Source organism: Callithrix jacchus, chromosome 3 (assembly GCF_049354715.1).
Source record: "Callithrix jacchus isolate 240 chromosome 3, calJac240_pri, whole genome shotgun sequence".
Taxonomy (NCBI): Eukaryota; Metazoa; Chordata; class Mammalia; order Primates; family Cebidae; genus Callithrix; species Callithrix jacchus.
Genome location: NC_133504.1, coordinates 143,256,046 through 143,269,712, shown reverse-complemented (window position 1 = coordinate 143,269,712; position 13,667 = coordinate 143,256,046). Strand labels below are relative to the sequence as shown.

The 13,667-nt window shown below is 33.9% G+C and overlaps 1 protein-coding gene across 50 annotated transcripts in view; it reads left to right on the top strand.

The window, feature by feature from the left end:
- Positions 1–13,667, top strand: part of FIP1L1 (factor interacting with PAPOLA and CPSF1) — a 78,968-nt gene that overhangs the window by 50,922 nt on the left and 14,379 nt on the right. For 30 of the 50 annotated variants that reach the window (XM_035292363.3, XM_035292360.2, XM_008993305.5 and 27 more), the window contains 3 exon segments: positions 5,195–5,221; positions 7,282–7,336; positions 8,683–8,738. In XM_035292363.3, the coding sequence (XP_035148254.1) occupies positions 5,195–5,221; positions 7,282–7,336; positions 8,683–8,738 (138 nt within the window). 50 annotated transcript variants of the gene reach the window in all.

Here is a 13,667-nt window from a genome sequence, read left to right as displayed (position 1 = left end):
TTTTGGTCTTACTCAACAGATTACCTCCTAATTAATTGGCACTGTTTGCCAGAAATGTAAGCATTATCCATAGATACCATTAAAAAAGAATTCCTTAAAGTTTTTGAAAACTATTCATTCTTGAGTTTTTCTATATTTATTTCATAAAGCCTGCCTCTCAGTGTTTTCAGTAAATTCAAAATAGAGTGCAGTGCTAATTATCTGTAATAAATATAATTTTCTGGCATAATTAAAATTTATTTAGATGTAAATTTAACAGAGATTAAAAGCTTTCTTAGGATGTTGATTTTGAATGTGTTTTCTCCTCCATGATGCACCCATTATAATAGTTACATTTTTAATACACCATTGACACATTTTGTTGAATCAAATTACAGTTTAATTTCTGCCTTCTGTTTACACTGCTCTTTCAATCATTTCATGATTATATGTAAGCTGGTAGAGATAATTTCTTTACAAGTTCTCTATTAGAAACATTGGTATTTCTATCAAAAATGGTTTTTCTAAGATAAAAGTTTATTTTCTGTAGACTTTAAATTTTATAAATTAGAACAATAAGAGATCCTAATAAAGACAACATAGTTTGTCCCTTTTATAGTTGATGTAAGATTATCTTTTTTACCTTTTAGACATGCAGTATGCTGGTTTATTTTGGTTACTTTATGTGTGACCATACCACTTTTTAACACCTTTTTTTTCCCTAAAGATAATTTAAATCCTTTTTTGCACCTTGTAATTGTTTTAATTATGAAGTAATGGTTTTGCAGTATTCTTTCTACATTCTGGTTTGTATTTAAGGGTGGGTGGTAGATGAGATGATACGTGTGTGCGCGCGCATATGTTTTTGCTTGTGTTTAATTTAAAAAAATCCTGATACATAGATAAGCATTTCTATGTGATATTTAAAGATTTTTGTAAACGTTGGCTTTCTGTATTCTATTTTTTTGATTAAAACTTACTCTGAGTTTGACGGCTTTGAAATACAAATCGTGAGACTTAAGGAAAGTGATCAGGTTTTTCTATTTCATAGTGCTGATGGAACTTGGAATTATACTAGCGAGAAAAGGGAATCGTGGTTTACAGATTCTGCCATTTTCTTCTTTCATGTGAATTAAATAGAGTAAAGATAGATGATTATTGCATGTATTGGTTTTCACTGCTGTATAACAAATTACTCCAGAATGTAGTGGCTTTAAAACAACATACATTTATTATTGAACAATTTTTATGGATCAGGAATCTGGAAAAGCATAGCTGGGTCCTCTGCTTTATGGTCTCTCTCAGACCTCCGTCTTCTCTAGAGGCTTGACTAAGGAAGTATTTGTCTCCAAGCTCATTCACCTCTTTGTTAAAAGGATTCTGGTGGGTTTTTTTTTTTTTTTCTAGACTGTTGGATTGATAGGGCTTCAGTTCCTCACTGGTGTAGGCCTCTAATATGTCAGCTTGCTTAATCAAAGCACATAAGCTGAGAAGGCAACAGAGAGACTGCCAGTGAAATAGAAATCACTGTCTTTTCTAACCTAGTCATGGAAGTAACATACTTTGATTTTATGTGTATTTTAGACATAAGTCACAATGTCCAGCCCCCACACAGGGCAGGACATAAATACCAGAGGTATGTAAAGGCATAAATACCAGCAGGTGGGGATTATTGAACGCCATGTTAGATGCTATTTTGTCTTAGTTATAGAAAATGATGACGGACTACACTGAGAATGAGTTTATAGACAATCTTTGTTTAGTTTTTTTTGTGTGTGAATGCAAGGCCCACTATTAATTTTGTGGGAATTTTTAGTATGGATAAATTCTTTTTAATATGATGTTTAACAGGAATGCTGCCTTTCTGTTCTTTTGTCTCAGTTCCTTCAATCTCCCAAATAGGATTTCTGGTCTTACCCCCACCTCCTTTTACATTTAAGTGTATGCATTATATACTGGAAAAATAAAGCTGGGTATAGTGGCTCACTCCTATAATCCCAGCACTTTGGGAGGCAAAGGCAGGTGGATTGCTTGAGTTCAGGAGTTCGAGACTAGCCTGGGCGACATGAAGAAACCCCATCCTTATAAAAAATACAAAAATTAAGGCCAAGTGTGGTTGCTCGAACCTGTAATTACAGCACTTGGAGAGGCCGAGGCGGGTGGATCACTTGAGCCTAGAGTTTGAGACCTGCCTGGGCAAATAGCAAAACCTTGCCTCTACAAAAGAATGCAAAAAATTAGCTCAGCATGGTGGTACACATTTGTAGTCCCAACTACTTGGGAGACTGAGGTGGGAGAATTGCTTCAGCCTGTGAGCAGAGGTTGCAGTGAGCCATGATCATGCCACTCACAGTGGAGTGAGATCCTGTCTCAACCAAAGAGAAAAAAAAAAAAAGAAATCATCTTCTCTTTTGAAAATGCCAGATGATGTAAGCTCTCATAGTACTTTAAGTGTCATAAATGCTTTGTTTCATAAAAATTTGGAATGGGATTTATTCAGTCTGTATTGAATATTAAATTGCTCAGCAGTGAAATTAGGAGAGAAGTTTAGAAACTGATGCAGTTATCCTCAAGTATAGTCTTGGGTCAGCAACATCATCTGGGAAATTTTGGGGAATGCAGATTTTCTGGTCCCACCCAAGACTTATCAAATCAGAAATTCTAGGGGAAGGGCCTAGCAGTCTGTGTTTTAAGAGACTCTCCAGGTGATTCCTATGAATGTTCAAGTTTTAATACCACTAATCTGTTCAGTTTGTTATAGTTTGAGTATTACTTTTCCAAAAGCTTTTAGCCAAGTCTAGAAATTTACTTTTACTACTGTTACATATAGCTTTCCAGGAAAATAAACATTTTTTTAAACTCATTTTTCAGATGGGGGATGCAGAAAAGAAACAAAATACTTGTCTTATTTAAGTCCTGTTTGCCAGGAAGATGGAGGTGTTGGGAGGGGAAAAGAGGGGGACTTTTGAGATGAATTTTCTCTTCCCTTATACTGTTTCTCTTTTATTAAGAAAGGTCAAATACTAAATAGTGATTTTTAAATGAGAATGATGTTGGCCTTCTATGATATCACGTATTAGTTTGAAACTATATAGAATAATTTTCAAAGAATTGGTTGTATAGTGTTTCATCAACTTTATAGTCATGTTTTAGTGAACGTTTACTAATAAAGATTTGCATTGAAATAATATCTAGATGAAATGGAGGTCTCACAGGAAGGTCCCTTCCTTGTTGCCATGCCAACTTTCTGGTATATAGGTATTGATTAGAAAGACATCTTTAAATGACATGGTTTTTTCTTTGATTATGTGTTCAATTACAGTAGCTTATTTTTGTCCTATGTAGTAAGATTAACATTAAAGGCAGATAGTAATTTTAACTACTTTTGTAATGTAATTAATTTGAATTCTTTAGTATTGTCTTTTATCTCTATGTTTTGTGGAAGTTTCATAACTTAAATGTTTTTGAGGACTAAAGTTTGAAGGGACTGACTAGTAATTTTTTTAGTTTTTTGCATGAATTTACATTCTAGTAAGCTGTGGTAAGCAGTAGCTAAAGTGGTACATCCTGCTTACATATTCATTTAGGTAAAGTTATTAGGATTACAGTATATGGGTGGATGATTGTGGTATATTCTTTTATCTTATAAATCTTATCTTACAGGTCTCTATCTTTTAAATCTAAGAAAATAATCATTTATTTAAATATGAAAATAGATCAAATAGTGAAGTTAAGTAGTATTTCTATTATTCTAAAGAAAATTAGGTTATAGTATTTATTAGGAACATTTACTGCTCTGCTTTCCTTACTTTTCTCATTTACTTGGGAGTCTGGGACTCTGCTAACTTGTATTGTTTGCTGGATTCTTTTAGTTTAGTAATTTGGGAAACAGGGAAGGTAACCTCAGGATGGATGAGAGTTTCCATTAGCTATGGGTCACTTTAGCAGACTTGTGGATTCCTAATGATTTTTGAAAGTTCATGGCTGCTTTATGTATCTTTTTTAGTCTTGTTGGTTTTGTAAGTTTGGAATATGTTTTTATTGTATGGGTGGTTAAAATCAGGTGTTTCGGTGTCTTTTTAAAGACCCATATGCTAACTTCAGATTTTTTAAATCTAAGTCTCTTACTCTGATAAAACATGCATGTCAGAACATTTTAAAATAGTGTTAGCATATGTTTCTTTTGACTTGAAAACAATTTTGTTTTCTTTTTACATACATTTAGCTAATGAATTAGATTATTTTTTGGACTAATTTTGATGCAGTTTTTAAGATAGGATTTAGGAAACCATGCCAACTGTTTTAGTTATTTATGGTATAAAAGTTTTCATGAAAAAGTTATTCTTAATTGTCTTAAATTTTTTTTATTTTCCTGCTTAGAAATCTCTCATTTTTCCTCGACTGGATATAGTTAAAATTTGCATGCCACATAAATTGCTTTCATGTATCTCTTAAATTTAAAATGCTGAATTTAATTTTAGTATTTAGTAAATATATTTTATGTTAGGCTTTAAGGGCACATTTGGTCCCTGTAAAATGAGAATGTACACAGTTTATTTCTCAGAGTTTATAATGTATACAAATAGTGAGAGTCACTCAATATTTGCTAATACCTATAAAAGTAAATCATTTACATTTATGTTAATGTGCCCTGGGGGTGTATATATGAATTGATTATTCCCCCTTTCTCTCCTTCTACAAATCAAAGGAAATGTTAGCCTTTCCTCACTTCTGCCAGCGATAGTAAAACAGTCAACACTTGAATGAACCACAACATATTGAGCTTTACAAAAGTCAGTAATATCCATCATTTTGAGTTATCCTTGTACTACCTGCAGTATTAGAGAAAGAACCCCACAGATCAGTTTTCCTATTAAAATAACAGCCTCAGGCATTGATTATCATTTTAGTTAGGATTAACTTCATGGCATTTGATAATTGTGTGTGCATAAGTGTGCTTTTTAACTGATGTCTAACTTGTGATTACAACTAGTGGGGGAAACCTTGTTATCAAGTTGTTAGACTCAAGGAGGTTGTTGTATATTATACTTGAATTGTTAGTCCTTTGCAAGAAAACAGAATGCTTCTCTTGAGTGAATAAGCCAGGATAATGAGGCGAGGGGTTTTATTTCAAAGTTCATTTTGGTGATGGCATAAATACATAACAGGTTCTGAAATCCAGTTACTATATTAAATTTCATCACTTGTTTTTTAGGTATTCCAATAACTGTACCACCTCCAGGTAAAACTTTTTTCATGTTTTCTCCATCATTGTTAATAAACATGAAATTTTAAGCTTACAGTTACAGGAAGGACGGTGTTGATGTGGTTAGAATATGGAATAGGCTATTGGGATTTCAAGGTCCTATTTTCAGCTCTGCCTTTGCTTCATTCTAGTTTTGATTAAGATACTTAGTATTCTTATACCTGTCTTACCCATTTCTGTAGAAATAGAGATTCTGAGAAAATTCTTACCTATTCAATTTGCGAGGAAAACAGTATAGGGTATAAAATAAAAATTTTCTTTAAAATGTCTTTACAGACTAATGAATTTTTTGATATAATGTAGTGACTGCAAGAGAAGAGAAAGATAATTTATTTTGACTTTATCATTATTTCTGATTTTTAAATTTTAATCCTGCTAGCTTAACTTAGTATCCTGAGAAAATGCGTTCTAAACCACATAGCAACTAGACAGACAGCTGGTCAGGTGGTGGTTCTTAGAGTGGTGATGGTTTATTGTTGTAATGTTATGATCAATAGGAGTTTATATGTGGCCCAGTGTTTTTGTTTTTGTTTTTTTTTTTTTAAACATTTTTGTCAGTTATTTCTTTTTATAGTGTGATGCTACACCTGGTAGCAAGTGTGTTTTACTGAGTTCACTGTTACAAGCCAAAGTATATGAAGAGAATGAGAGGTGATAATGCTTGCAAGGGTGGGTCTCAGTTGGAAAAAGTAAAGTTTAGGTAGCATAGGACAGTATACATACTTAGATGTGGAATAGAGACATTGATTATGTGTGAATGTGTCTGAAAAAGACTCATCAGGGAAAGTCAAAGGAACCATTGGTGTGTCTTTTTAGTTTAAAAAACAAATGTGGCTGTGAAGTTGTGTGAAATAGGATTGTGGACTGTAGGACTAACATGGTAATTGCCAGATTTTGTACTTTTAAGATGTTTAATAGAGGAATTATAGATCATAAACCTGAAAACAGTGAAGAGCATGGTAAACATGAAAACAGTTTGAAGCGGGACTAAAAATTGATTTAAGTGGATCTTTGAGAAGGATTCAGACAACTGAGATTTATTTTTTCATAGAATTACTAAAACGGAGGCTTAGTGGAAGTGTTTTCACATAACTACAAGGTGATAGAAAATATGACAGTGGAATACCTCTTGTTCTCATTTAGGACAGTGTTTGAATTGTATTGTGAGAGATTTAAGTTATATAATTTGGTGCATTTATAGTACTGAGAGTTGTTAAACTTGGAAGGAATCGGTATCATAAGGAATTGACATCATAAGTTTTGGAATCAATCCTTTTCTTTTGGGATGATTTATAGCTAATCTGAATTTGAAAGTATAGTGTAGATTAACTGTTCAGGTCCCTTTTAGTCCTATTATTCTGTGGTATTCCATTTAGGTATTGTGAATTTATTGAGAATGCAGACCCATGATGTAGAGGTACAAATTATATTCATTACAAACTAATCCACAAACTATATTATGTGCCTTTCTTTGTAAAATAGTTTGTTAGGGTTGTGCTATTTGAACATATTTTATGGTGGATATTCTCAGCTTTGAGCACTATACATTTACTGGTAAGACTATAAATTACACATTTCAAGGAAATTTCTATACTTCTGTTACACATTTTAAGGAAATTTCTATACTTCTAAAACTTGAAATATTTTTTGAAAGAGGTAATTACTATTTTATCTGCTTTTCTTCTAAAATATTTCAAATATATCTGGTGGCTACTGTTTTATGTATGGAAAAGGTAAGGCATTGAGATTAACTTTCTCATACTTACAAAATGGGCTGTGTGTGGTGCTGAAAATAAGACCGGTGTCCTGACTCCCAGTTTGTGCTCTGTGTATTAGACCAGACTGCTTATTTAAAGTTTTATTGTGCTAAAAATCTGTTTATAAGTTTGAGCTCCATTTTTCTGTCCATTCTTACAACATAGAGAAGCACATTCATATCCCCAGAGAAATTTAGTGATATGCAGCAACTTTGTTTCACTCCTGACATTAAGTGTACATTCTGTTAACATTTTTTATCTTATGATTGAATGTTTCAGGTTTTCCTCCTCCACCAGGCGCTCCACCTCCATCTCTTATACCAACAATAGAAAGGTAAATCAGTTATGGATGCTGACTTTTGATCATTGATAGCCTTTTGACAGAAGAACCATATACATATCTTGGAAATATTTTCAGAGATTTAATTTTGTAAACACAGCATCTGTCTTGTAATTTGTAAATCTAGATCTATGTTAGTTTTATATAAGATGTTGGACCTGTAGCCTGATATCAAAACAGGGCAAAGAAAACTAGAATTATAATATTTTGAAATAATATTTTGCTTTGATTTATGACACATTTGATTAGACAAACTCCTAGACTGTTAAAAACCCAGCTACAGTCAGTTTTATGGGAAATACCAGCATAAATTACTGGAAATTATGGATAATACATGTCTCTTCTGGGATAAAATAGGGAAAACTATTACAGGACCATAGTCAAGAAAAGCTGTCTTATTCATTGATACTCTGCTCCATCTCAACTTCCACAAAGAAGGACTGGATACATTCTGTGAGGCAGTAGCCATATTTCTGTATCGTGTACTTATGGCTTATGTTAACCAGAATGCTGTATGAAAGAATATTTCCCTCATGGGTGGCAGCATGGTGTTTAACAGCATAGAAATCACACAGTGTTGCTAGGCAAGGTTCGTAAGCCCTTTGAGACTAAGTTTTCTTTTTAATCAAAAGGGTTGGTAGAGTTGTGTATATTTTAAAAGCTAGTAAATATAAAGTGCAAGTATAATTCTTGGCAGATAGAAATCACTAATAAGAGCTATTGTTATTTCCTTTTAAGTAGCAAACTATTAAAAATAGTGTGTTTCTGAAAAAAATAATTCAAATGATGTAAAAAGACAAAATTTGTGAGAACTTTACATTAGTAGCATCAAACCCTGCATATGATTTTCAAAGGAAATGATAAAATAAGAAAGTATGAATTGTAAGAACATAAGGGTTTAGGTTTATTAAGTCTCTATTAGACACATTTGTTTTCTCAGTCAAAATGTTAAAAAGTATTCTTTGTTGATCCTGTCAGTGGGGCTGAATTACTGATTTATAATCATTAAAACCAATTATTTAAGACTAAATTTTTAATCTGTAATATTCTGATAGCCTGAAAGTTTCTGTTACTTTACTTGTGACTCAAGCTAAATTGATTGGATTATTTATGTAAAATAGTTTTAGCACATTCTATTTTTCTGTAAAATTAGGTATTTTAATACTTTTTAGGTCCAAAAAACCACCATGTTTTAGTATTAATTATATAGCTAAGCTGTCATTAAATTGGTGGTTGGATAAAATTTGTAATTTTGCCCTAAGTTTTTCTTTTTGCACTACATTATGAAAATTCAGAACTTATTTGTACCAGACATAAAAATATATCTTTTTCTTCAACAGTGGACATTCCTCTGGTTATGATAGTCGTTCTGCACGTGCATTTCCATATGGCAATGGTAAGTAGTAGTATTAGACACCTAGATTCAGTTTGAATCAGTAAAGTACTTAAACATTTTTAAAGCAATAAAAACATGTTCATGATTTAATATCTTACAGAGCAATTGAAAAATATTAACTGAAGGAATTAATGGTCTGTGTATCTGCTGGTTTAGCAAACAATAAATTTCATGTATTTATCAACTATATTTTTAAAAATTAATCTGTGGTGACACAGTAGGGATATTTGTACTTTGCCTTTTCTAAAAGGATTTAGGATTTGTCACCAGTTTGTCTCAATTTTCATTGTTTATAATATTTCTATTTTTTGATTTGTTACATACATCTAACCTTATTTCTATCTTTCTCCCTCACTGGTTTAGTTTTTTTCCTGTATCATGTTCATTCTTGGCCACTTTATCCATTCCAAGCTCTTCTGATACCACTGTCTGCATCTCTTGATCAGTACTTTATTTCAAAAATGTTTGCATTATACCAATTTTTTTTTTTTTGAGACACAGTCTCATCTGTTGCCTAGGCTGGTGTGCAGTGGTACTCTCATGGTTGACTGTAGCTTTGACCTTTTGAACTAAAGTGATCCTCTCACCTCAGCCTCCCAAGTAGCTGGGACTACGGTCATGCATCTCCATGCCCAGCTAGGCTGGGTCAAGCAGTTCTCCTGTCTCAGCCTCCCAAAGTGCTGGTATTACAGGTGTGAGCTACTACACCTGACCTGTACTAAGTTTTAAGGATAGTAAGCTGTATAGAGCACTTGCCCTCTTAAAAGTTTTAGGCTTATGGAGAAATAGCTGGGCAACAGAAGTTGGTGGGTGTCATGGGAGCCCAGCAGAGGGGTCTACTCCAGAGAGATGGAAGGGTAGATAATTTGACTTCCAGACTATTCAAAGATAAGGGGGTGAGAGGGAACATGGTAGGTATTATGAATTGGAAAAAGTGTGTTATGGCTGGAATGTAGAGACTGTGATTATGTGGGTCATTACAGCCATGCTGTGGAGTTTGGATCTTATTCAGAGTGCTGTGTGGAACCAGTTAGTTTTATTCCGAGTTGTGAAATTGCTACATTTGCATTTGAAAAAATCTTCATTCTGGCCAGTAACCATGAGGAATTTATGAATTTAGAGGGTGAGTAGAAAGGTGGGGTTGGCCTTCTTGGATTGGAACAAAAATAAGAAGCTGTAGAACATGTAGGGGAGTGAAAAATAATTTTCTCTCTACTCTTCCTAGTTCTTAGGATGGACCCTGTGTTAAAAGTCACCTTAACAAGAGAGAAAAGAACATGTATACGTCATATATATATATATACACACATATATATGAAATAGCAAGGGAATAAGTAGTTCTCAAAGAGATGGCTTAGAAATCCAGGTTACATAGCATCTTCAGTACAGAACAGTGAATTTTTAGAGAAGAGACAAGAAAAAGGAAAAGGGCCTTGAAAGGGCCTTGAGTCTTCATGAGCAGCCAATTGTGGAAAGGCAATATATAGAAATACATACTAAATAAAGGCTAGTTGGTAAACGTTCTCATGCAGTTTCCTCTGGTACCTTGTCCAGGCTGATAAGGGGCTACATTTGTCTTCAGTGATCAACTTTTGGCCTTTCTGGTAGAGAGAGAAGGAGGGACGCCTTTGTGTTTGTAAACTTATGTCATGCTTTTAGGTAAATTGGGGAGGATCGGGAGCTTTTCTTGTATCTGCATCTTCTCAGTTACCTTCAGCTCAAAATAATCCTTATGTTAAAGAGGCATGCTTTGGGGTGACGCATTCTGGTCTCCTACAGAAGTAATCCATGGTAAAAAATTAGGATGTTATGTATTTAGTAATGTTGACAATGTAGATAGAGAAAATTGAATGGACTTGAAAGGACAGAATGGACTTTTTTGATAGAATCTATAAGTCTTAGTGATAAATTGGAAACAGCAGTCATACACTTATAGGTATCTCTATCAGGGTATTGTACTGTGCTTCAGACTCTACCTGTTCAAAACTCTACTTGCCATTCATTCACTACAAAAGATGGTATTTATGTTGACTTACTTGTTTCAGTGACTGTATTCCTTCTCCTCCCCTTTTTTTGCTAGATATTTAGGTAATCATAGTCCTTGGATTGTAGTCTTGCTTCGACCTTTACTATTTATGTGACTTGAAGATTTTCAGTTATTAAATGGACAGTTCAATTGTTTCTTTTAATGTGGAGTTCATTGAAATACATTTAAGCACCTTAGTCCTGCCATTTAGTAAACCATCAAATGTTAGCTCTTATTTTTATAATTATCACCCCCATCTCCAACAAGCTCCAAACCCCTCCCCCCGCCTCCTTTTCTGCACTCTTGAGACAGTGTAGCATCATTGTTAAAGCATAGGCCCTGCATTTACACAGCTTAGGTTTGGGTCCTGGGTTCATCTCATCTTAGTGACTTTGAATAATAACGTACATCCTTTTTTTTCCCCATCTGTAAAATGAACTTTGGTTATTAAGTACTTGGCATGGTGCCTTTAATATGTAAGCATTTGGTGAGCATCACTTATTAAAGTTTGATTTTTACTTTTTTAATGAGACTTGCCAGTTTCTATTTTGTTATTCAGTTCCTTGTATATTTGTTTCAATACAGATAAACATGAGGAATAGTTCATATTAGAAAGAGAGAGTAATTCTTGAGATTACCTATTCAGTTTCATTATGGAATATTTTTTTAAATTTTTATTTATTATTATACTTTAAGTTCTGTGGTACACATGCAGAACGTGCAGGTTTGTTATGTAGGTATATATGTGCCATGGTGGTTTGCTGCATCTATCACCCCATCATCTACATAAGGTATTTTTCCTAATGCTATCCCTCCCCTAGCCTCCCGTCCCCTGCTATCCCTCCCCTAGCCCCCCACCTTCCAACAGATCCTGGTATGTAATGTTCCCCTCCCTGTGTCCATGTGTTCTCATTGTTCAACACCCACTTACGAGTGAGAATACGTGGTATTTGTTTTTCTGTTCTTGTGTCAGTTTGATGAGAATGATGGTTTCCGGCTTCATCCGTGTCCCTGCAAAGGACATGAACTCATATTTTTTAAGGCTACATAGTATTCCATAGTATATATATGTGCCAACTTTTCTTTATCCAGTCTATCATTGATGGGCATTTGGGTTGGTTCCAAGTCTTTGCTATTGTGAACAGTGCCACAGTAAACATACATGTGCATGTGTTTTTATAATAGAATGATTTGTAATCCTTTGAGTATATAACCAGTAATGGGATTGCTGGGTCAAATGGTATTTCTAGTTCTAGATCCTTGAGGAATCGCCATACTGTCTTCCACAATGGTTGAACTAATTTACATTCCCACCAACAGTGTAAAAGTGTTCTGTTTCTCCACATCCTCTCCAGAAGCTGTTGTCTCCTGATTTTTTAATGATTGCTATTGTAACTGTCATGAGATGGTATCTCAAGGTGGTTTTGATTTGCATTTCCTTAATAACCAGTGATGATGAGCTTTTTTTTCATGTTCTTTTAGCTACATAAATGTCTTCTTTTGAGAAGTGTATGTTCATATCCTTGACCCACTTTTTGATGGGGTTGTTTTTTTCTTAAAAATTTGTTTAAGTTGTTTGTAGATTTTTGATAGTAGCCCTTTGTCAGATGGATAGACTGCAAAAATTTTTTCCCATTCCATTGATTGCCGGTTCACTCTAATGATAGTTTCTTTTGCTGTGCAGAAACTCTTTATTTTAATTAGATTCCATTTGTCTATTTTGGCTTTTGTTGCCATTGCTTTTGAAGTCCTTGCCCGTGCCTATGTCTGAATGGTATTGCCTAGGTTTTCTTCTAGGGTTTTTATGGTGTTAGGTCTTATGTTTAAATCTTTAATCCATCTTGAGTTAATTTTTGTATAAGGTGTAAGAAAGGGATCTAGTTTCAGCTTTCTGCATATGGCTAGCTAGTTTTCCCAACCCATTTATTAAATAGGGAATCCTTTCCCCATTGGTTGTTTTTGTCAGGTTTGTCAAAGATCAGATGGATGTAGATGTGTAGAGTTATTTCTGAGACCTCTGTTCTGTTCCATTGGTCTATATCTCTGTTTTGGTACCAGTGCCATGCTCTTTTGATTACTGTAGCCTTTTAGTATAGTTTGAAGTCAGGCTGCGTGATGCCTCCAGCTTTATTTTTTTTGCTTAGGATTGTCTTGTTTATGTGGGCTCTTTTTTGGTTCCATATGAAGCTTAAGGTAGTTTTTTTCACCTTAACTCTTCTCTCAGAGGAAAGGTCTTGTTTTTTTAATGGAAAGCTTCTTTAGTAATAACAATCATAAACCATATTGCAAGAATTAAATAGAGGAAAGTTACAGGTTTTCTAGTAAAACAGGGCTTTAGAATGTATTTGAAAAATACAGCTTTTATGTTGGTGATTCTTTTTTACCTTTGTTTTCTTTTACTTATTTTGGAATTTTATAATTCAGTCTTACGCGATAGTAATTATAGATGGAGATACTAATATTTCCTCATTTGCATGGGCAGACTGCTTATGAAATAAAACCTCGTTAAAAAATAGATTTTGCAGGAATATTAAACAACTACAGAGACCAGCATTTTTGATGGTTTGTTTTTAGTTCTCTCAGTGGTCTCCATAGAATTTCTACATATGCTTATCACCTCATTTCTTGACTATATAACTTTAGATACCATCTGTTATCTTTCTGTTATGATGGATGTGTATTTTGCTCAGTTGTCATTACTACCCTTCTTTTTTCTCCCACCAGTAAAATTATATTACTATTTTTGCACCTCTTTTATATGCTTGCTCTCTGTTTCATGTACCATTCGACTGTGATAAAATGAGAATATTAGTATATCTTTCTAAGCCTTTACTGAACTCTTCTTCCCCCACCACCCAGCTTTGCTCAATTATACTTTTTCTTACATTTACATTTTGTCTTGT